This window comes from Falco naumanni, chromosome 12, assembly GCF_017639655.2.
Source record: "Falco naumanni isolate bFalNau1 chromosome 12, bFalNau1.pat, whole genome shotgun sequence".
Lineage (NCBI taxonomy): Eukaryota > Metazoa > Chordata > Aves > Falconiformes > Falconidae > Falco > Falco naumanni.
In genome coordinates this window covers 11,324,204-11,346,442 of record NC_054065.1, presented here as the reverse complement: position 1 = coordinate 11,346,442, position 22,239 = coordinate 11,324,204, and the positions used below count along the sequence as shown (strand labels likewise).

General features: G+C 37.5%; 1 protein-coding gene across 6 annotated transcripts in view; it reads left to right on the top strand.

The window, feature by feature from the left end:
* Positions 1-22,239, top strand: part of HEATR5B (HEAT repeat containing 5B) — a 59,137-nt gene that overhangs the window by 5,795 nt on the left and 31,103 nt on the right. For all 6 annotated transcript variants that reach the window (XM_040612107.1, XM_040612108.1, XM_040612109.1 and 3 more), the window contains 17 exons: positions 278-427; positions 950-1,121; positions 1,494-1,651; positions 2,693-2,942; positions 4,279-4,434; positions 5,812-6,062; positions 6,505-6,616; positions 7,774-7,926; positions 8,215-8,314; positions 9,028-9,137; positions 9,946-10,109; positions 12,102-12,277; positions 13,546-13,651; positions 15,394-15,584; positions 17,113-17,272; positions 19,034-19,223; positions 20,577-20,746. In XM_040612107.1, the coding sequence (XP_040468041.1) occupies positions 278-427; positions 950-1,121; positions 1,494-1,651; positions 2,693-2,942; positions 4,279-4,434; positions 5,812-6,062; positions 6,505-6,616; positions 7,774-7,926; positions 8,215-8,314; positions 9,028-9,137; positions 9,946-10,109; positions 12,102-12,277; positions 13,546-13,651; positions 15,394-15,584; positions 17,113-17,272; positions 19,034-19,223; positions 20,577-20,746 (2,769 nt within the window). The remainder of the gene's footprint in view (positions 1-277; positions 428-949; positions 1,122-1,493; positions 1,652-2,692; positions 2,943-4,278; positions 4,435-5,811; positions 6,063-6,504; positions 6,617-7,773; positions 7,927-8,214; positions 8,315-9,027; positions 9,138-9,945; positions 10,110-12,101; positions 12,278-13,545; positions 13,652-15,393; positions 15,585-17,112; positions 17,273-19,033; positions 19,224-20,576; positions 20,747-22,239) is intronic.

Below are 22,239 nucleotides of genomic sequence, written 5' to 3'. Positions count from 1 at the left end.
CAGAAGTATCTTGGCTGGGCCCAATTTTATTGGATTGCCTGTGTTCTTCTTAATTTATGTGACAACTGAGGTGGTTTTAGTAAAGCTGTGTATAGTGCTTAATGCTATCTAAAACAAGCTAGGTATCGGTTGTATATGACTTCAGGGAACTACATTACCGATGTTTCCAAAAGTACTCCTGCACGGAAGCAGGAAAACGCAGAATTATGCACCTGGGTCTTGATAGAAGTGCTGTGACCACGTTTTTGCATAAACATTTTTTTGTGTGTCTGTGCAGTCTCAGGGCCGCAGTGAGATTCTGATGAGTTTACAGAAAGTCCTAAATGGACTTGGAGGAGCAGCAGCTTCTTGTCACCGTGATATTTATAAGAATGCCCGATCTCTGTTGACGGACAGATCTATGGCTGTACGATGTGCAGTGGCTAAGGTGAGTGTGTTTCTCACCAGTCTTAGAAATTCTTGTGGTGTGACTGTGTAGTACCTGCAGTTGAACTGTGACCTGTTGTTTATTACAGGAAATTTGATAATTACTTGGGCAAGGTGAGTCCTAGTTCACACTGAAGGCTGAGACATTTGACTTATTTTTTTGTAAACAGAGGTACTGTAGTACTGTCTTCCCCAAACATATGAACAAATATGAGGTAGAATATATTAGCTGTTAGCTTCAGTGAGAAAGGTTTTTGATAACATAGTTCTTTTGGTGTCCTTTTCTATTTTATTTAAAAATTTTATTTAAGTAGTTACCTATTCCATGAGTCTTCTGATTGTTTACTCAGCTAAGTTACTGAGTAAACAGGAGAGTGTGTATGTGTGTGTGTGTAAATTTATTCTTAAAATATTAAAGTATTTGCTGAATAACCTGACAGTTACACTGATACTTAGATAAAAGGTCAGGATGGTCTCCATTGGTTCTCAGCAAGTCTTTTTTTATTTTTTTTTTTTCCTACAGTGTCTGCTGGAATTACAGAATGAAGCAGTGTTTATGTGGACTGCTGAATTAGAGAATGTTGCAACACTGTGCTTTAAAGCTCTGGAAAACTCGAACTATGGTGTGCGAGTTGCAGTGTCAAAGCTTTTGGGAACAGTCATGGCTACAGCACTGATACCAAAACAAGCTACAGGTACAAGTCTTTCTGGATTCCATTTCCAGTTGGACAAACTGCACCTTCAGTTACGTGACAGTGTTGCATGCTACATCGTTATTCTGGTAGATGGAGGCTTTTAGATAGATTGTTTGGTTTTATGAATGGTAGACTAAAAAGAATAAAAAGCGCAGAATCCCTGTTGTAGTAATACAGAGAAAGAGAGAGCAAACTATTAAAAATCACCTAGGAAAAGTAGGTTATTTTTTAAGCATGAAAACAAGCTGTTGCCTGAAATGTTGGCTAGGTCTGTGTTTGCAAGACAGTTGAATTGCTGAGCCTGGTTTCAAGATCATTGCTTGTATTGTTGGGAACTTCGGGATTAAATGGTTACTTGTCTTTTCGCAAAAGTGATGCGACAGAATGTGAAGAGAGCCACGCTTGAGGAGGTCTTGGAGCTCATGGCCACAGGATTTCTGCGAGGAGGATCTGGTTTCCTAAAGAGTGGTGGAGAGATGTTAAAAGTTGGAGTATCTGTCAATAGGGAAGTGCGAGTTGGTGTTACCCAGGTTTGTCATAAGCTTTAATTTTTAAAAATATTAATAAAGTGACATTTATACATAAATGTAACCCTTTTGTAGGAAAAATGCACGCTTCTGTTCTTTGCTTGTAAATTAACTCACAAGTCTAATTTGACTTGCCTGTTTTGTGAGATGTACATGCCATGTCATTCACCTAAGCTACTTTCTTTTATTATTATGTGCAGTGATGATAGATTAAGATACTTGCTAAGGAAAGTTTGTTTGACCAGTGTATATTAGGTGGGATTAATTTGCAAAAGTATTTGAAAACTTAGTACGTTAAAGACTTTAGCTCCATATTTAAATTTAATTTCTTTCTAGAGAGGACGCAGTGTTGTCCTTTTGTGTTTGCTGGCTCTCTTTTTCAGCTGCTGGGTAAAGTTTGCAGCCCTGATTTGTTAAACTGTTGCTTCTCTCCATATGTCTGTCTTGAGTAGGTGAAATCTGCTGAATGTGAAAGCTCCACCTGTGAAAGGTGGAGCTTCAGAAAGGTGACAGCAGCATCTTTTCAAATTCAGGCATTCTGACTCTGACATATATTTCAATATGCTGCAATAACTTGCCAGAATCCAGAGCTTTTTGATTGTAGGGTATTTTGTGAAACTCTTATTTTTCTCAGCCTTTTTCAAGTGAACTCGGCAAAAATGCCCGGCTTTCGTTGTGAATTAGAAGACATCCGTGTTGCTGCTGATATTGACATTATGCACTTAAAATTTTTAGAAAGAAACATACTTAGAGCAATGAACTGGTTTGTCTTGCTGTCATCCAAAGTGTCTTTTGCAGTTCACAGTGTATGTTGCAGTGTAGGTGCTACACTTGGCACTGGCAACAGTTTAGCTTCAGTGACGAAGACCTGGCTAATGGATTGATTCCTCCTCCTTAGCCTCATTAGGGTTGCTTATTACTAGCTGGTATTGCTACTGTACTGCTTTATGCATGAGTATAACTGTAGTCTTTAGTCTTTGGTGACTGAATTTAGTCTTTTGTTTCTGTTTTAATTGGATCTGTACCTAATTTCTGCATTTGCAGGCCTACGTTGTCTTTGTTACAACATTAGGAGGTCAGTGGTTGGAACGCAACTTTGCTACATTTTTGTCGCATGTACTTGACCTGGTCTCCCATCCCCGTGCTACTCAGACCCATGTGGATGCAGTTTACTCTCGAAGATGTGTGTCCTTTATCCTGAGAGCCACTGTGGGCAGCTTACTTGGGGAGAAAGCACAGATCGCAGCTGCCAAAGATATATGTCAAGCTATTGGCAAACAAATGAAGGCAGTGGGTGAGAACCATTTTTCTGTATTTGAGACCAATGGAAAGTTACTGTCATTATACTGGATCAGCCCTTTTCCAGCTTTCTTCTACCGTGAGGAGTAATTTTGTTGTGGTGGTAAAAGATGATTCAGCTGCTTTCTGTTTGAAATATGATATCCAAAATGTAGGTTCTACCTGAAAAGTGATTGTGTACAACTGGCTTGTTTTGACATTGCATTTGCTTGGAATGAAAATGGGGAAAACGGTGTGTGGTTGCAGTCTATCTTGGGATAGGTTGTATTGAAAGTTGCAGAGTTCTTCACTACCAGTGTTGAAGATCTTGTATGTCAGTATCTTGTAGGTCCTTGTATCCCCCCTGTACTAATACCCGGTTGGATTTTACAGGCGACAAATAAAGGTGTAATGTGAAAACTGGAATTAGAGAAGATAAATATGACCCCTTTGCAGAATATGTAATCACTAAGAGGACTGACAAAACTGTGTTGGCATTTGTTTCTTATGAAATGAGTTAGTTGGAGCTAGAGATTGAGAAAGTAAACTGGAATTTCACAACAATGCATTTACCAAACAGCTTTTTCTTCCTCTTTGCTGCTGCCATCTAATTTGAGTTTTAAGTAATGTTTAACATACGGAAATGGAATTGATTTTGAAACTTTTGCAGGTTCTTCTCATAACTGTTTTTTGATAGGGTAGATATAGAACCTTAAAAGGGTTCTGATAACAATAAGTATTACTTCCAGGAAAAAAAATTGTAGTAGACATATAAACATTAAGCGGATACTAAAGTCCTTTCTCTTTGAAGTGACATTTACTTTTTCTGGGATATTGTATAGGAGAAAGAATCTACAGTGAGATCTAGGAACTTAATTGGATATCTTTAAGATGATTAGAGGTTGTGATTAATTATTTACTGGGTTTAGTTGTTTTTTGTTTGCTTTCAGTTTTATTCCATAGATGTACATGCAAATTTGTATGCAGAACCTAGATATGTCAAGATTTTACTTTTAGTTACTGGGCATACATACAATCCACACATGCTGTATATGTGTATACTTGCTTTTGCTGTGTTGTATTATCAATCCTACCTCTTAGCACTCTGTTGTCCATAGTAACTGCTGGGCATCTGTTTTTTCATGGCCTTTGGATGATAGTGTTTGGCTGATACTTGTAAAACTCTTTCTTTTCAAAATGTGTTTGCTTTGCGAGTTCCTACTATGGCCAAACATGGGCTTTTGTTTTAATGTAAGATTGATGTCAAAACTAAACTGTCTTTCTATCCTGTATCTGTTCAGGTGTGATTCAAATGGTAGTTAAGCAGGATACTTCTGTTTTCTTTTCTGCAGAAGCAGTAGTGAATGATGCTAACAGTGAAAATAAATCAGGAGCTGCTGATGTTGCTGCAAGCCAGCATGTAATGGTGTGTGCCCTCCAGGAACTGGGTAGCCTCGTTCAGAGTCTAAATGCCACTGCATCTCCTCTTATCCAAGAACCCTCTATTGGTATGCAAATAAATTTAAATTGTTTAAATTAGACATTTGAGCAATGATTATGAAATATCATTAAACTTAGTTAAATAAAAAATTAATATGTAAGATAAGTTGATGAAACTGGCTCTTCCTGTAGTACTTCCCAGGTAGCTGTATTTGTCCAGCTCGTTGTGTTCAGTACTCTAGCTTGAACTAAAGTTTGACAAAGTATTAATTGTTTTGATCAAAGACTGTCTGAAGCTCTTTTTTTAGGCTGATTAAAGCTGTAAAGTTGTGATTTTTGCATTGATTTGGTTCTGACAATAGTTTTATAGGAAATACCTTGGTTTTCTATATGAGGTCTGAAGTATTTGCTCCTGGAAAATTGTATTGCCTTCAGATATCAAATTTCTGTGGGGAGCTTAAGAGTATTTTGTCAAGATGAAGCTGTGGATAGTCCCATTTTAAAAAGCTGGTTATTTGGGTTAAGTTGACTAGGGTTTGTTGGGATTTTCTTCTTGTTTAACATCTGAATCCATGTTTGTAGTGTAGTGTTGCCGTTTTAAGTTTTTTTACAGTAGAGGTGCAGGCTCCTTTAGACATTTAGTTATGTAGATTGTTGTCTTGATGCATATGACATTCTTCTCATACTGATTTTGCCCCAACTATGGGATAGGGGAGACTCTGCTGGTGTCTATTCCTTCTGGCTGCGGTGCTCTGTAAGAACAGAGGGGACTGTATCTCAGTGGTGTTTCTGCTAGCTGCTATGAAGTAAGCAGGTAGAAGTTGTTCACTAGGTACAAAGAAAGCAAGAGATAAGGCAGCAGTGGGAGCTTCAGAGTAGGAGTTTGCAAAGTTAGAGATCTGGACGAAGGAAGGTGGTGTGGAAACAAGTTGGACTGAAGAGCTCACAGTTAGAAGGTGGGGTTAGCTAGGCATGGAGGTTCGGAAAGTGTGCTAGGTAGTAACGGTGCAAGGGAGACAGCACTGTGTCACAAGTGGAGTATGGCAGTCAGTGACATCTGTAGCATGTGCTTGTCTACAATGCAAAGCAAAACCAACAATTAGTCTTACTGTTGCTCTGTTATTGGCAATCTGTAAAAGGTGGGCAGGTTGTAGGAATTGCCTCATCCCGTGTCTGTTCGCCTGTGTAGGGTTAGTGCCTCTTTTCAGTTGTTTGAGTAGTAAAATCAGTGGTATGGCTCTGGCAGCTCCAGCTTTGCTGGAAAAACCTGACGTGGAGTAATATGTCTGTCTTTCCGTAAAGAAAAGGGCAAAGTCATAAAATTCAAGTACTTTTAATTCTTTTTTAACTTTCATGTTGCCTGTCTAGCATTAATTCAGTTTACTTGTCTGCGTATATTAAAGAGCACATCATAACTTTAAGACTGTAAACTCTCTTTTCTGTAGGTCTGTTGGAGACAGTAACTTCGGTCCTTCTTCATCCCAGCATGGCTGCTCGACTTGCTGCTGCGTGGTGCTTGCGGTGTGTGGCCGTGGCACTGCCTTTTCAGTTGACTCCATTTCTAGATAGATGTGCAGAAAGACTCAACAATCTGAAGACCTCCCCTGAGGCTGTTAGTGGCTACAGTTTTGCAATGGCTGCTTTGTTAGGTGGTGTGCATCAGTGTCCCTTAGGTATTCCTCATGCCAAAGGAAAGGTGAGATAATGAGTGCTTCATCTGTGAGTGTATAAAAGATACCTTTTTATCTAGAACTAATAGCTTTGCAAAATCTGTGACATGGTAGTGAGTTAAGTTCAATTTCGATAATGCTTTATGCCTAGCAAGAGAGCAATGACCAGAGCGTACATTTGTAGAATTTCAGTCGCAATATTTACCAGGTTTTTTCCTCTCTTTCAAATTTGCATTCTTGTTTGGCATATTAATGTGTAATTGTTGAAAAGAGTATTATTGTCTGTGTTGTCATATGTGAAACACTGATCATCTGCTTGAAATGTAATCTGCATTCATTCTTTATGGAAGGTCAGTTTAAACGATTTGAAAATATCTTCATAGTCTGTAAAGGTGGATGTGTAGCAGTAGCTTGCAGTGGTTTCATTTTATACTTTTTAAAAAACATTGTTTTTTGTCATTGCTGCAGATGGTGGTCAGTATTGCTGAGGATCTGTTACGAACTGCTGCACAAAACAGCAGACTCTCCTTGCAGCGGACTCAAGCTGGATGGCTTTTACTTGGAGCACTTATGACTTTAGGTTTGTAAGAATGGTTGCATTTTGTTTTATTTTAATGCTTGTCCAACTTTTCTGATTATCCGCTGTGGCAAATGGTCTCTACATATAATTAGTCCATTATCTAGCACAAGAGTAATTTATACCAAGGGAAACATTGTATCAGCAGTGTTGTTTATGCTGGGAAGAAGTGAAGTATTAATGTTCATGTAATCTGAAGGATAGCGGAAGAAAGAAAATTTTCTGCTCTGTTTTTGGAAGCCCAGCCTTTAGTCATTCTATGAAAAGGGAAAAATGCCCATAGTCTTCCTTCCTCAATACTGTGGTACAGCAGAAATGGTCTGTAAATAAAATGTAATTAGTAGTCCAACAAGTTGCATGTGGGTTCTTGATAGGCAACAGTACTGATTAGAAGCGTTACCAGTTTAAAAGGCATTCAGTTGTCTTTTAAAAAAGCCAGCCTCGTGTTCATATCTGCCATCACAGAAATATCAGAAGCTATATTTTGAGAAGTTAGAAGGATAGCCTTGAATTTTGCAGCAATAGTGGTTTTTTTGTTTGGGTATTTTTTTTAACTGGAAAATATGATAAAGTTCTGATGCATTCTGCAGTATTTGGATCTCTTAGCAAATAGCATTTTGTGTTTCATCTTGTTTCTCTAAATTGTCTCTTTTTTTTGCCCGCTCATTGTCATGTTTTTCCAAGTGTAGCCTTTTTGGTTGTCCTTCTTCAATGTGTTTTTAATGCTCTTGCACTGGATCTTCTTGAGCTTTTTCAGAAGTTTTCTTTAAACTTGACCATTAAACTAGTTACCTCATCAGTAACTATCAGTGAGCTTGCCTTCAAAATAGTAATATTAAAAAAAATTAGAAGTCAGAATAAAAAGATAGTAAAAAGACAGTTGGCAGTGGTTACATATATGCATGACAATGTATAGAATTGCCTGTTTCCTATTTTTAGTACAGATATCAACAGACAGACTTACCTATAGTATTTATTTGCTGTACTTTCAACCTAGAAATGAGAAAGGTTTTCCTTTGTTTTTCAGTGTTCAGGTAGGGAGAAAAGTAGAGAAGTGAAATAGGAGAAAAATAGCTTAAAGAGCAGAAGCCTTCATGGCAGCTTTTTCACACAGTTAAATACAGGTTTTTATTATACAGTCACTTTTTTTTTTAACATAGGTCCTTCTGTTGTTCGGTATCATCTGCCTAAGATGTTGCTGCTATGGCGAAATGTGTTTCCACGTTCTCTGAAGGAACTGGAAGCAGAGAAGGCAAGAGGAGATTCTTTTACTTGGCAAGTAACGCTGGAAGGCCGCGCTGGAGCTCTGTGTGGTAAGAATTTCAAACTTTGAGATTACAAGTGTGCAGTAAACCAAAGCAAATATCCCAAGGATTATAGAGAACTCCTGTAACTTCCCTTCTTTCTTTGAAAATGAGTAAGATGTGTCAGATTTTCGTTAATTTGACCTGGTTTTGGCATATAGTTTTATGGGCATGTCACACAATCTCTGAATAATATTTTTAATTGCTGCCTTTTTTTATGTTCTGTTAGGATCTGTGTCTTGCTTGTGCTTTATATTTGTTTCAATAAAATTTTAATTTAAACTACTTTTTTACTAGCTATGAGAAGTTTTGTTGCTCACTGCCCTGAGCTCCTTACTGAGGATGTGATCAGGAAATTGATGACACCCATAGAATGTGCCATGACAATGATGTCGCAGTAAGTAGGCAGGTTTTGCCCTTTATTCCCTTTTGTCTTTTCCTGGACCTCCAATACTAGAACTAATTTGTTTTTATTCTTATTCTGACCTAGTACTGTTGCTGCTTGTCCGTGTTGGAAAAGAAAATATGAAAAAATTGTTTATGGTCATTAGCTTTGTAAAAGTATTTTATTGCATAGTCTGTGCTGAAGGGCCTGCCGTGGTAACTTTTGTTAGCTGTGTTTTAGATTTTCAGTTCAGTGAGCTTTTGAATTCATGGTTTGCTTATCCTTGTGCAAGAAATGAGAAAACTAAGATACTTGTATAGTAGATGTTAAACAATAAACTCTCCTTGTATGAAATGTACTAATGAAAAGATGTTCAACATTTTACAGAATAGAAGAAAATGCACAGTTTTGGGCTGGGTTTTATGGTTTGCTGTCTCGTCTCCCCCAGTCCATGTGCCCCCCTACTCCGATTAAAATAGGAGTTGCTTCTGGTCTCTGATTTACAGCAGTGTGTGTTTTTTAGGAGAAAAAAAAAAAAAAAAAAAGATGTTTGCTCTGTAGTTACCTCTGAAAATGTACTGATAATTGAGTAACGTTCTCAGAGTAGTTCTCTGAACACTGCTTTCTTGTCTTGGCTAGAGATGTATCTTGTGAAAAGAAATCTGAAAATACTCTTCAGTAACTGTGGTACTTCTGGTTGTCTCTTTTCTCTTTTGATTCTATAGCATTCCATCAGTAATTAAAGCCCATGGAGCTCATCTCAAAGCTAGTGCAGCTATGGTCCGTTTAAGACTTTATGATATATTGGCTTTGTTACCTCCGAAGACCTATGAAGGTATATAATTTTTTAACAATTTTTATTAAAGTAAAAATTCTACTTACTCCTTTTGATTTATTTTTGATGCTTGCCTTTGAAGCAGATGTAAGATTCAAAGGAGAATACTAGGAATCTCCAAGAATCTTGTTCTAAATTACTCATCATCTGTATGTCATCATGACAGTCTAACTACAGAGTATGAATATTGCAAAATATTAGGTTAACACTTGAAGTATAAAAGTTTCAGTCCTGTTTATAGGATTGAGAGATACGGGAAAGTATGGAGATCGTGTTCTGAGCTCAAATTTATGTGTTTTGTGTCATTGTTACTTCAAAGATGGACAGCATTATTTCTAAGTATGCTCAAAGGGCAGATGTGAGAATGAAGATTTAGTGTTGGTTTCTGTTTTTGGTTTTCTTTTCTTTTGTTTTTTAAACATGATTTGATCTATTAGACGGTTTTATGCTATTATTATTAAATTGCTGGGCACTGTCACATGCTCTGAATGATTAGCTTTTGGGGTTTTGCTTGTTTTTGTTAATTCATTAAATTACATGATCATGTGGATGAGCAAATTTTTGCAAGATCTGGATTGTCATCCTGGAAGGGATGGCTGTCTGTTGGTTCGGAATACTGATTTGGGAATTGGGAGCCCAGGGTTCTGTTTGAAGCCTTGCTGTCAACTTTAGTCTTGTCAGGTTTACTTCTCTGTTTGCTGCCTGTAAAATCGAGGTAATGGTACATGCTTTGGTTTGTAACTTCTGAGTGCTAGCTGAAAGGTTTTGGATAAGCAGCAATGATTCTTTTTAATGTCCATCCTTTTAGGATCATTTAATGCGCTCCTTCGAGAGTTGGTAGCAGAATTTACTTTGACAGACAACTCTGCTAATACAACCACATCGCTCCTAAGGTCTCTTTGTCATTATGATGATAGTGTTCTTCTTGGCTCTTGGCTGCAGGAAACGGATCATAAGTCTATTGAAGATCAGGTAATAAAAAACTAGAAGAATAATGAATTATCTGCACTGTCTGTGTGATGTGTGTGCAGGGGAAGCCCTCTAAAACTGAAACTTCACACCTTGTTTTCAGTCTTACTTCAGCAGTGTGTTAGATGTAAGTCCTTCCATCTGCAGTGTGGTGTTTTGATTAAAAACTGCCTATAGCTGAGATACAAATTGCATAACGCTACTCATATGGTTGTGGTTAGTGAAGTAACTTAATTTCTATAAAACAAAACAACACTCCCTGTGCTGCCCCGCCCTGATCGTCCTAGCCTAGCAGTTGTTCTCTTATTTCCCTTGGTTGAAGTGAAACGGTTGTCAAAATATAAGTATTGCAAACGGTCTTATAGCAAAACAAGATTTAGCTGTTTTTATAGGTGTAGTATGAAATCTCACGTTTCATTTGGAAGCATTGATGCAATTGTGTTGGCATTACAAGGGATTTGGTGCATTTCTAAAAAAGGGTGGGTCTTTGCAACAGGAACTAAAAATTTAAAAAAGGAAACAAGTATTGCTATGGAGGTCTCTCAATAAATTTTTTTCAGATCAACTAGTAAATATTGATCTAGTTACCATTTTTCATATGGCCCTTGGAGAAGGAATGTAGCATAGGAAACAATTTGTTAATGCTAAATGATTTAGGAAACTATCTGGTAATAGCCTTCTCTTTACTTTCCTAATTTGTGAGACTATGAAGGGGCTGGCTGCCTCTTTTCAAGCCTTTTACTCTCATATATTTCACGATGTAATGACATGGGGAGAAAAAAAAAACCACGTTTGTCTGTCTGGGTATATCCACCAATGTATCTCTGTCTTCATAATGCTGTTCTGATTTCTGAATTCTCAGTGAACTGTATTCCCTAGACAACTAGCTTTTCTGAGCATTTGCTGAGCTGTGCCATCATAAACTTTGCAAATCGGCTTCTCGGAAATTTCTTGGTGTAAGAAGGGAGGGGCTGAAAACGCCTGTTCTGCCACAGCCTGTCTAATAATGGCAAGGTTTCTCAGAAGGCGGCTGTCTTGACTGAGCAGATCCAAAAGCCAAGACTGATATCAAGTATGAGAAACCAAGGGGAAACTGTTTCTGAGAAACGATCAGCAGGTCAAAGCAAAAGAAAGGGTTTTATAAACATCCCTCGTTTGTTGTGGTGGACATAGTAGACTTTCAGTGCAGCCTTCAGTCCACAGAGCTTTTTGGGACACTGCCCACCCCTGGTTTTTTTTGTTTCTTTTGTGTTTTTTTTTAAATAAAAGAACCCTTCTAATCTGTAAAACTGTCACTGTTGGTAACTGAAGCCCTGTAGTGCATCACAGGCATCTCTTGTGCTTGGTCATGTTTTATTTTTTAGTGATATGGAGGTCTCAGCAAATGTTTGCTCTGTTTTCTGACCTTTTAAGAAGAATACAGAGCTACTAGATTCTAATTTTGTTTCATGATTGAATAATTAACAAGTTATGAAACTAAGTTTTTCTTCAGAGAGAACAGATAATTGTGTTTCCTGAAAGAATGATGGTTAAGAAGTATTTTCATGATGATAGGATTGTTAGTAATTTTAGTACTGTTTCTGAATCTTTCTGTGTAGGGAGTCATTAGAGCCCAAACTCATCGTTTAATGTGCTGTATTGTAACTCAACGCTCAGACACTGAACAAATAACCTTTTTTCTGAAATGTCACTTCATAGTTAGTGATTTAGAAGCTACTATTAGTACCAGAATTCCTCTGCTTTTCTCTGATTTCCATCTCTTACTACCGGGAGTGACAGTTTGTGCATTTTTCCAGCTTTTAACTGCTTTGACCCTCTGGGATTTACTGGCCCTGTAAATGCTAGTGTGTGTATGCATGGGGACACTGCAGTTGCATTCAGGTCTTTGTAAGCTATTTTACTGTTTTAAGCCACTGCATACATGTTTTGGTTATCTCTAGTTCCAAATTCTGTGTGCAAAGGTATGTTCAGAGGTACTCATGTGGCATTTTGCAGCTTCAGCCAAACAGTGCATCTGGAAGTGGTGCTTTGGAACATGATCCATCTTCTATTTATTTGCGCATCCCTGCTGGTGAAGCTGTACCTGGTCCCCTTCCTTTAGGAGTATCTGTCATCGATGCATCTGTGGCTCTCTTTGGTGTGGTTTTTCCTCATGTTTCTTACAAACACAGGTCAGTTTATATCAGCATTCAATTTCAGAATCTAATGCCTTGTTCTCTAGATAGTATTATGTTTCAATTTTTGTTTCCTTGAAGTAGGTGTCTACTTTGATACAAACTGTCTTTGAATTCAGAGTTCAGTATTTGAACTCTGTGGCTCTGAACATTGTGTCTCAGGATTCCAGAATATGTTTACTTAGCTTAGAAATAAGATGATTTCCTGAGTTTTATCAGTTTTGACGATTAGGGTTCAGAGGTGGAGATTAGATGTTTCTCTCCTCCTACTGCATTTGACAGCAGTAATATCTCTGCAACCAAAATTTCCTGCACAAATATCCACTGCAATTAACTTCAAATCAGCCTTCAAAATGTAGCAGTGGCATCCCTTGAATTCCATCTGTGATCCATGAATAAGACAATTTGATTTATACTCAACAAATGATTTTCTGCATCATGAAAAAGAGGGAATGGAATTCAGCTTATTTTCCTTTGTGTTCCACATTACCTTTGCAGAGTTTTGGGTTCTCAGGACTACTTTAGTCATTCAGTTTATTCAGCCAATTTGTTACTGAGCACAGAGTGAAAGCAGCTCTAAGATGCATTTCAAAGTAAAATTATCCTTCAGTGCAATCCAGATGGGAGCAGTTTTTTCCTAGCAGTCAGTCTCAGTGTGCAGTGAGCGCAGGATAGATTTGAGGCCAGCTTGCAGTAATTCAGCTTAATCTATATCTGTTGTTGGCTATGGAAGGATTTGGCTGCGGAACTGCCGAGTAGTTGAGAGTACAGAGTATTCATTATACTTCTGTTCTTGGTATCCTCTAGGAAGTACTCCTCCTCCCAGTAACACATTCTGGCATAGTTACATGGGGGGAAAATGGAGGTTAAATTGGGAAAACAGTAGGAAAAATAATAGGAATATAGAGGGTAACACTATTTTGAATGCTAATGGAGAGGCAACGTTTTTCTGCACTTATGCTCATAGCTTTCTAGTTATACAGCCAAATGTATCTGAAGATTCACTTCCTCTTGGTGGTGGTTTCTTCCAAAGGAATAATAAACATTTGTGGATGAGCTAAAAGAACCAGCAGAGGGACATTCAGAATAACTCTGCCCTTTCTACCTAAAGTGAATACCTTCTGCAGCCCCTGAAGCATACATTCCATAAATTCTGTGACTGAGTTTAAAACGACCTTTTGTTGTGTGTGGGTTTTTTGCCAGATGTGTGTTAGTTTGTGTTTTGCAATGATATCACTTAAATTATATCCTTTCCTTTCTTTTAGATTACAGATGTTGGATCACTTTGCTGAATGTGTCAAACAGGCTAAAGGTGTTCGCCAGCAAGCTGTGCAGCTAAATATCTTTACTGCTGTTCTTAGTGCCTTGAAGGTAAAACTTGTAAACTTACAATGGATGCCACAGTTCAGCAGCTTGGTTCATCGATTTGTATTTCATAGAAAGTTAGAAGAACCTTACTAAAGTTACCACTTCAGCATTCAAAAGTTTGAAAATACCAAAATTGAAATTTTTCAGATCTTAGTGTGAGGTCTTGCCTGCATGTGTCAGTACAGAGAACAGATGAATTGGCATTCTATAGTATACAGACTGTCTTTTTTTCTTTTTCAATTCTGTAATTTTATTTGCAGTGTACTTACGGGTTTAAGTACTTTGTCCCATGTACTCAAAAATCCCCTCATGTCAGAGAGTATTGTGCAGATGAGGCTCATGGAAATAAAAATAGATCTGGGTTTCCATTTTGGAGGTCTTAATTTTTTCTTCTTAAAACTCCATACTGCTGCATAGAATTCTAGATGCTTATCTCCAGTCCCACTGACTTCAGTTACAGCTCTGTGTTCTCCATCTACACTTGGAAATCCGAACTCATGCTGTCAAGTCAGGAAGCGACACCAAGTCACGAATAATATTCCTGAGAAATACTTGGTTTCAGTGACTTGCATTGCCTCGAGGCTTTGTGGGACAGTGTCTTAGAGCATAGGATTTTCTTTCTACTAGTCAAATTTCTTGAAGCATTTCTAGTTTTGTCACTGTTTTCTATAGTGTCCCGTTCATGAGTCTTTTGGACAACATCTGTCATTGTCATCCTTCTTCATCTTCAGGGCACCATTAAGTCCTCTGTACTGAGGAAGCTACGCTTCTAGAAGTGCCAGCCTGCAATTAAAGATCGGATGATTTTCTTCCTGTCTGAATTTCGCCATAAAAATACTGGCTGCCTAGTTTAAGCTAATTATTGCTGGGGTTCTGTGTCCTTGGTTGATAGGCAAAATACATTGGCAAAACAGCACCTTTCTTCCTTGCTTTGTTCTTAGAAATGTGAACCACATTGCTACAAGTTGAAAAGTAGATTCTGAGGTAGATGCCTGGAATGTCATGCCAAATGGCCAAAGAATTGTCAAAATTGAGCTGAAACAAGGATTTCAGAACAGGAAATGAGAATCTGTGGTAGAGCCATCAACTTCTTCCTCTATAATACATGCCATGTTTGTACTTCACGTGTGTTTAATTATTTTTCCCAAAGTAAAAGACTTCTTGAAATCTGTAGTGAAAGGTGATGTACTGTTAATGACATGTGGGAACCAAGGAAGCTGTAGAAGCAGTTTAGTGTTACTGTTCTGTAGAATGTTCATGGAACAGGCTGTATAAATGTTTGCAAAGATGTGATTATTAAGGAAAAAAATACTTTAATGTAACAAGAATGTCTTTGATTTAAGTGATTCTTGCAGAAACATAACTGAGCTGGGGTTTTCCTGTCTGATAGAAAGAGATGTTGCAGTTTGGTTTTAAAGCTTCTCTTTTTTTTTCTAGGGTATCCTGTGTAAAGTTAGCTCAGATTCAGTAGCACTAGGGTGCATATAGCCCTGTAATGCATTTGATTAAAAAAGACTCGTGCAAGAGCTCTTTCTGTGTGTGAAATAGGTAGAGTGTTGGCAAATGTAAGACTTAAGTGTATTGTTGATTCTGTGTTTTAATGTTTTCAACCACTCTATTTTAGGATAAATAATTGAAAGAAATGAAGTGCATAATTTTTATTTGAGAATCTCAAATACAGCAAAACTGCTCTTATATTTTCCTTTTCTCCCCTGATTTGGAATGGTTTTTTTTTTTTCATGTAGGGTTTAGCTGAAAATAAAAGCACATTAGGACCAGAAGAAGTCCGCAAATCTGCTCTGACGCTGGTCATGGGTGCCCTCGATAATCCTAACCCGATTCTGAGATGTGCAGCAGGTGAAGCTCTCGGCAGAATGGCTCAAGTGGTTGGAGAAGCCTCTTTCATTGCTAGAATGGCTCAGTACAGTTTTGATAAGTAAGTTGGTTTTGATTCAGAAAAGGGAATAAAAATACAATTTAACGTGGTTTGGAAGATTCCTCTGCTAAATACCATATTGGTTATTCTCTTCATGCTTTGATTGCAATGATTGTGTAGATCTAACAGATCCTCAGATCTTCTCTTTTTGATTTAGTTCACATGATTCTTCCAGGAATAAAAGCTGAGTTGTTAAACTACTTGGGGTGTGAAATGATACCAAAGAATAGTTTTTGATGGGTTACTTCAAGATGACTAAACCGCTTCAGGTGGATAAATGCAGTTTACACTAAGTATGTCTGTAATATGAATTGTGTGATAGGGGTTCTGTTTCATCAAAACATCCTCTTTACATATTGATTTATCTACTGGCCCATAATTTTTTTCCATATTCTGTTAATCTTAGGTCTGTAGAAAGATGACTGGTAGATGTACAAGACAATATGTTTTCCAGTTTTTGGCTTAAATTTAAGACATCAGCCTATCTGTGAATCAGAATGCACCTGTCTCAGGGCTGCAGCCCATGTTTTTGGCTGGCCAAGCTGCACGCACATAGCTTCGGTCCCACTCTCCTACCTCTGGGTAATTCGGTTTTTCCCATCATTTCATCTTGGAATAAAGTACATAATCTTTACTGTCTTTCCTTGGATTTCTATTACTGGGATTATTTCCATAGTTTCTTATGTAGGATCTGAGTTGTTAATGTTGCCGGTCTGTTGACACTGTCAGGTAAATTTGAGATTTGCATCTACTTTTTTGTTCACTTGTGGCTAAGAGCATGCTTGTCTTTCAGATGCAGACAAGCACAAAAAGAAAAATCTTTGTTCCAATTAAGATATCCTTCTTTTCTGTCTTTTTCCCACCCCCTGAGAAATTTTTAATTAAAAAGTTACGTATGTAATGTGCATTCGGAATCAGAAGTATTGTGGAAAATGCTCAACAAGTCACTGCTTCATACAACTAGGTCAAGCAGAATACTATTCATTCTGGTTTAGTTTCATTAATAAAGCACTATTTAAAAAACAAAATTATTGTAAGAGTCATAGAACTCAACTGTAGAAGGAAACAGCTGTATTAAAAATTTACTCAGTTGACTTTGCAGTGGAAGATGTAGCTGTGGATTTTTTTGTAATTTCTCAATATATGTTGCTATTTTTCCATTCTTGATTCCTTTTCACTGTAGGGGTCTGATTCTTAAATTAGTCTGCTGTGAAACGTTGGTAAACACTAGATGTTTTTCCTATATTCTTTCACTTCCAAAACTCTTCTTTATCTAAGATGTCAAGTTCTGACTAGGAAGAAAAAAATTACAATTAAAATAGTCTATATTGCTGTCAAGATTGATAACATATAAGGCAAGTGAAAAAAAAAAAGATAAGTACATTGGTTTTGCTTTTGTTGTTAAGGCTTCTAAAGATCTTGTAAGATGGCTTGCAAAATTCTGGTTTTGCACTGTTTTGGTACTTGAAGCGTTCTTTGTTACAAAGTTAGTGAATTACATTATTTCATTTTATTTAAACTTTGATAGGTTAAAATCTGCTCGAGATGTTGTATCAAGAACGGGCCATTCTTTGGCTCTGGGCTGTCTCCATCGATACGTTGGTGGGATAGGTTCTGGACAGCATCTGAAAACTAGTGTCAGTATTCTCTTGGCTTTGGCACAAGATGGAACCTCACCTGAAGTCCAGGTAAAAAACACAATCAGTACAGAACTACTTTAAAATGTTCAGTATTAAAACTAAATTATCTGTTCAGATGTTCTTTAATAGAGGGTCACGTGTAAGCCAAATCATATGACTGTAGCTCGTGCCAGGGAGCATGACGCAAGCAGAACTTTCCTTATAAATTCTTACAGTACAAAATCCCAAATACGTGCTGCATGCTGCAATTAAAATGTAACCTTACTGTCAGGGAGGCGGTTGCAAGTGGTCCTGTTAATTCAGTGACTATACAGAATCATACTACCACCTTGATTTAAATTGTTAACTTGAGAGAACAGGTACTAGCGTATCTTCTTACTACTTTTCATCAGAGCAATACAAAAAAATAAATCAAAATACTCAAGCTTATCACTTGGGAACACAAGCCTGGTTTTGTTTGGAGAGAATGTTTAAAAGATTATAAATACAATTCAAAATCTCTTTCAGATTTCCTTAATTTAAGGTAAGACAAAATTCAGGTTGCATACATAAATTCTTCATGTATGAGTACGCAATTCTGAGGCATAAAATTGTGTACTGTTCATTTAAAAACCAAAATGGAAAGGGTTACTGCTTTATGAAAAAAATACGTGAAGTATAAAGGGGAAGCCCAGGTGAAACTTGCATGCGTACCTTATCTTCTGTTGAGAGTATGACACCAGACCACCATGAAAAGCTAAACTTTTAAACCTCGTCCCTCACTGGATCAGTGTGGATACAGAGAAACTGTATGGGAATACAAGTAATCGAAATTTGCAAGAATGAAAGGATAAGCTCTAAGGTGCTACCATGTGGTTAGGACTGTAGAAATAGTTACGTGATTGCTAGTGCTTATGGGGTTTGGGTTGCATCAGAGCGGATTTAAAAGCAGCAGTCTTAAAGGCAGGTTTTCTAACTCATTCCTAAGAGTCTGGCTTTGTAGCTGTAATGTTCTTTTAACTTAGTCTTTTCACACAGTTGCATCACATATTTAATGGAAAAAAATTCTGAAATTAGATCATTTAGTAGCATGTTATGGAGAGATAGCTGATGCAGGTCTGTTGGGAATTTATTTCCTGTGAAGTATCAGTGACCAAAAAGACTGTCCACTCACTTCCTGCTTTGACAATTGCAATAAATTATTTTGCTCTTCTGTTATTTACTAATCTTGCAACTGAAATAGTTTGATCTTTCACCTTTTTTTTTTTTTCCTTATCCGATAGTATGCTGACATAGTGAACAGCATTGTTTTCTTCTCTTGCACCCTCTAATAAGAAAATTAATTAAGAAATGCTTGTGAACCTTTCAACTTGACATCAAAATCAGTTTCTACTGGAATGTCGAAGGCACTCCCCACTAAGAACTTTGTCAACTACTGTTTCAGGCTCTACATCTAGTTTTACAGTGGAATGATTCTTTCTTCCTCCTGTCTTAAGACCTACTCTTCTTTTTTCCTGTTTTTTAAAGTGGGTGTGCCGTTTCATTTTTTATTTTTCTTCTCAAAGTGCTTAACCATTTTTTTGCACAGATTCTTAATCATTTTCATCTCTGTTATCCCCCAAACAGCTGATAGACAAAGAGTGTGCTAGAGATATTTAAACTCCCAGATGATTGCTTGAGATCCTGAGAGCTTTGAAACACTTCTGGAGTCAGAGTAGCTAACTAGAAATGTTTAAGCAAGGACATACAGAGCTAGGTTCAGTCTGCATACAAAATTGTTTACATTTCCTAAATGTATTACTGAAAAACACTCCTTTGTTTTCTTGATAGACCTGGTCTCTCCATTCACTTGCCTTGATAGTAGATTCTAGTGGACCAATGTACCGTGGATATGTGGAGCCAACGCTTTCTCTAGTTCTCACTCTGCTCTTAACTGTTCCACCATCACATACAGAAGTACATCAATGCTTAGGCCGATGTCTTGGAGCTATAATAACTACTGTTGGGCCTGAGCTGCAAGGTTAGTGGGAATTTGGAAAAAAAAAAAAAAAAGTCTAACTTGTATAAAGGTAACAAATTGCAATCTTAAATGAAAGAAAATAAATTTCTCTTTGTTGTAGTTGCAGGTGGAGCAGGGGGCAATGTTGACAAATTCAGTTACAGTCCTGCAGGCAACCTCGCTTATGATCCTTCTTGACTGCTTGGTGCTTTTTTGACTGCAGTTTAAGATTTGTATAAAGAAGTTGCAGTGATGTATGGTGTTCTGGCTAATGGTGAATTTGCATGGTAGATAAAGGATGAAAAACACCCTTGCTGCATATTTTGCTCTGTATATTTTTGTGGTGGGCAGAGGCAAGATTTTTTCTTCCATTTTTTCAATACCTGTTGATTTTATTTTTAACTGATGGCAAGAGCTCAAGTTTGACATAATTGATAATATTGTGAAACTATAACTCATTCTATTTGTTCTTGGTATTCTTAATCAACTGTACCTTGTACAAGAATAAGATCTTGTCATGCCAAATACTGTGTCTGAAATGCTGTGTCTCAGCAGAAACACAAATTGTGACTTTGTCTTACTGGGAAGGAATATGTATAGGATCATCTTTGCTGCAGTGCCAGAGAGCCAGCCAATAGTGAAATTTTAACTCTAAATAACTGGACTTAAATTTCTAGTTACGAAAAATTTCTAGATGGTTTAATTGAACTTATGTATCTGCTTGCTGTGTGTTAACATTTTGATTTGGAGTATCATTAACTTTTAAAATAACAGTGTACATAGAATGTCTTCTGAAAATTAGGTTTTTCTATAATTCAGGATTTCTTTTTATAAACCTGATGCAGGTTAATTCTTAAAATACAGGATGGAATTATTTTTCAAATTAAATACTGCTCTTTTGAATGCTTGTCCTGTTAAAGCAGTGCAGCTCATCTAATGGAGCTAAATAAAATCACCTGTATACATGTGTGCTCGCTTAAGTATTACCTGACATTTTAGGAAGTGGTTCAGTGCATGAAAGTTGCCCATGTGTATAGAATGAAAGAGACTTTCAGAATTTAAATTGAGATATTTTACTGTTTTCATGTGCTGGGAAGATAATCTTAAAATATTTCTGACCGAAGATCAGAATTGATCCAAAACTTCATTTGGACAGGACATGGTTTAACTGAGCTAAAAAAAGAGGTATTGAAACACTCTGTAGTGTTTCTGTGAAGTTGTGTAGATACTAATTTGCGGAATTAAAATTCAGAAAAGATGCATGTTAATCTGTGAACTTTGAAGCATTAAAAATTCTTGTTTCTCAAAGGTTTAAAGTCTACAGTTGTCATACAAAAATTTTGCTCTGTTAAGGATATTGTATTACATCATTAGGTAATGGAGCTACAATTTCAACAATTCGTTCTTCCTGTTTGGTGGGATGCGCAATCACACAAGATCATTCAGACTCGCTTGTTCAGGCAGCTGCCATATCCTGTCTGCAGCAGCTTCATATGTTTGCACCACGGCATGTCAACCTGTCCAGTCTGGTTCCCAGTCTTTGTGTGAGTATAAAATGCATCCTTTTTGTTCCTCAAAGTTTCACGTATGTGCTTAGCAGAGGACAGAAGTATTTAGCAAGATGTCAGAGATGTAATATGTATATGTAATAAGCAAATATGTAATAAGCAAATCAGATTTGCAAAAACACTGGAGGACAAGAAAAGGATGTCTGTCCCCAAGCCATTTTAGATGTTTTCAGAATGCTGCCCAAATTGAAGTCATAGGGTCAGATTCTCTTTCACCCTAGACAGCACAAGATTGCAAGCGTTTATATATAAACTGAGTAAAAAGATGTTGAATGCTCTGTTCTCTCCAACTGATTGCACACACAGAGAGGAGTGAGTGAGTTGGGGAAAGGTAGGAGATTTTGGATTTATTTTACCACTGTCAGCATAGTAGATGCTGACATTCAAATTCTTGTGCTGCTGCTGTTAGCATTGCTTTTTCCCTCCATTAGTGTCCTGTCAGCAAATCCTGGCTTAAGCCTGGAAGTGAGGCAGAGGCTAGAACCCAAACGTGCCAAATATGACTATAAGAGGAAAGGTGTTGTGTGTGGGTGTGCATTTTGGTGGGTTTTTGTTTGGTTTTTTTTTCTATTTTTACCATTACTGTTTTTTAACCGGTAATGGTTCAGCAGTCCAATACTGAGAAATTTGAAAAGCTTCTCCCTAATGTCTGTTGGATGTTTTTCAAAGTTCTTTCTGTCATTCTTTGTGGAATTGGTGGTTCTGTGTTACCTGAAGGAGTGCGATCCCGTTTACATCAACACTGGACCTTTTCCTTAGTCTGCCATCCACACTTTTCTTAGGGCGTCCCCTTCTCATTGTCACGTGCTTCCCCCCCTCACACTGACCCCTGCAGCAGTCCTGGGAGTGCAGTGTGTTCCCAGAGCTGTCTCACAAAATTTTGCATTAAAAGGGTGTAACGTACTCAAAAGTCGATAGGCCCTTCTGTATGAATACTGTGTGCAACATGACGAACGATCCCTGCAGCCGTTTACTCTGCAAGTACCAGTGGATAATAGTACAGACAAGGAAGTCCTTGCCGGAGTGACTAGCGTGGTTTTGAAAACTTTTCCCAGGGTTTTCTGCTGCCTCTTTCCTGTACCTTTACGGTCCTCTGCTAAACAAAAACTATTTTCCTTGTCTTTTCTCATATTCCTTACTTCCAAGTCATACTTAGTTTAACAAGGTTTCCTCTGAATTGTCTTCTGCGTTTCTTTATGCTGCAGATGCATAGGTATGTAGGCAAGGTCTGCCTTACCTGCCCCATTAGCAAACTCTATTGCTTTCTAACTCACTTTGGAGTGGAATTAATGCCAGGTATCAAAATTAAACCACACAGTTTGCACAATGTAGTTTAATTTCTTCTTCCTACATTGGCTTCATAACCACTAGTTGTTGGTTTTGTACTTAGAACAGGGAATACTCTTTCCATTAATTAAATCCTGCAAATGTTCTGTGTTTTAGTTCCATTAGAACAACCTCAGTGTGAT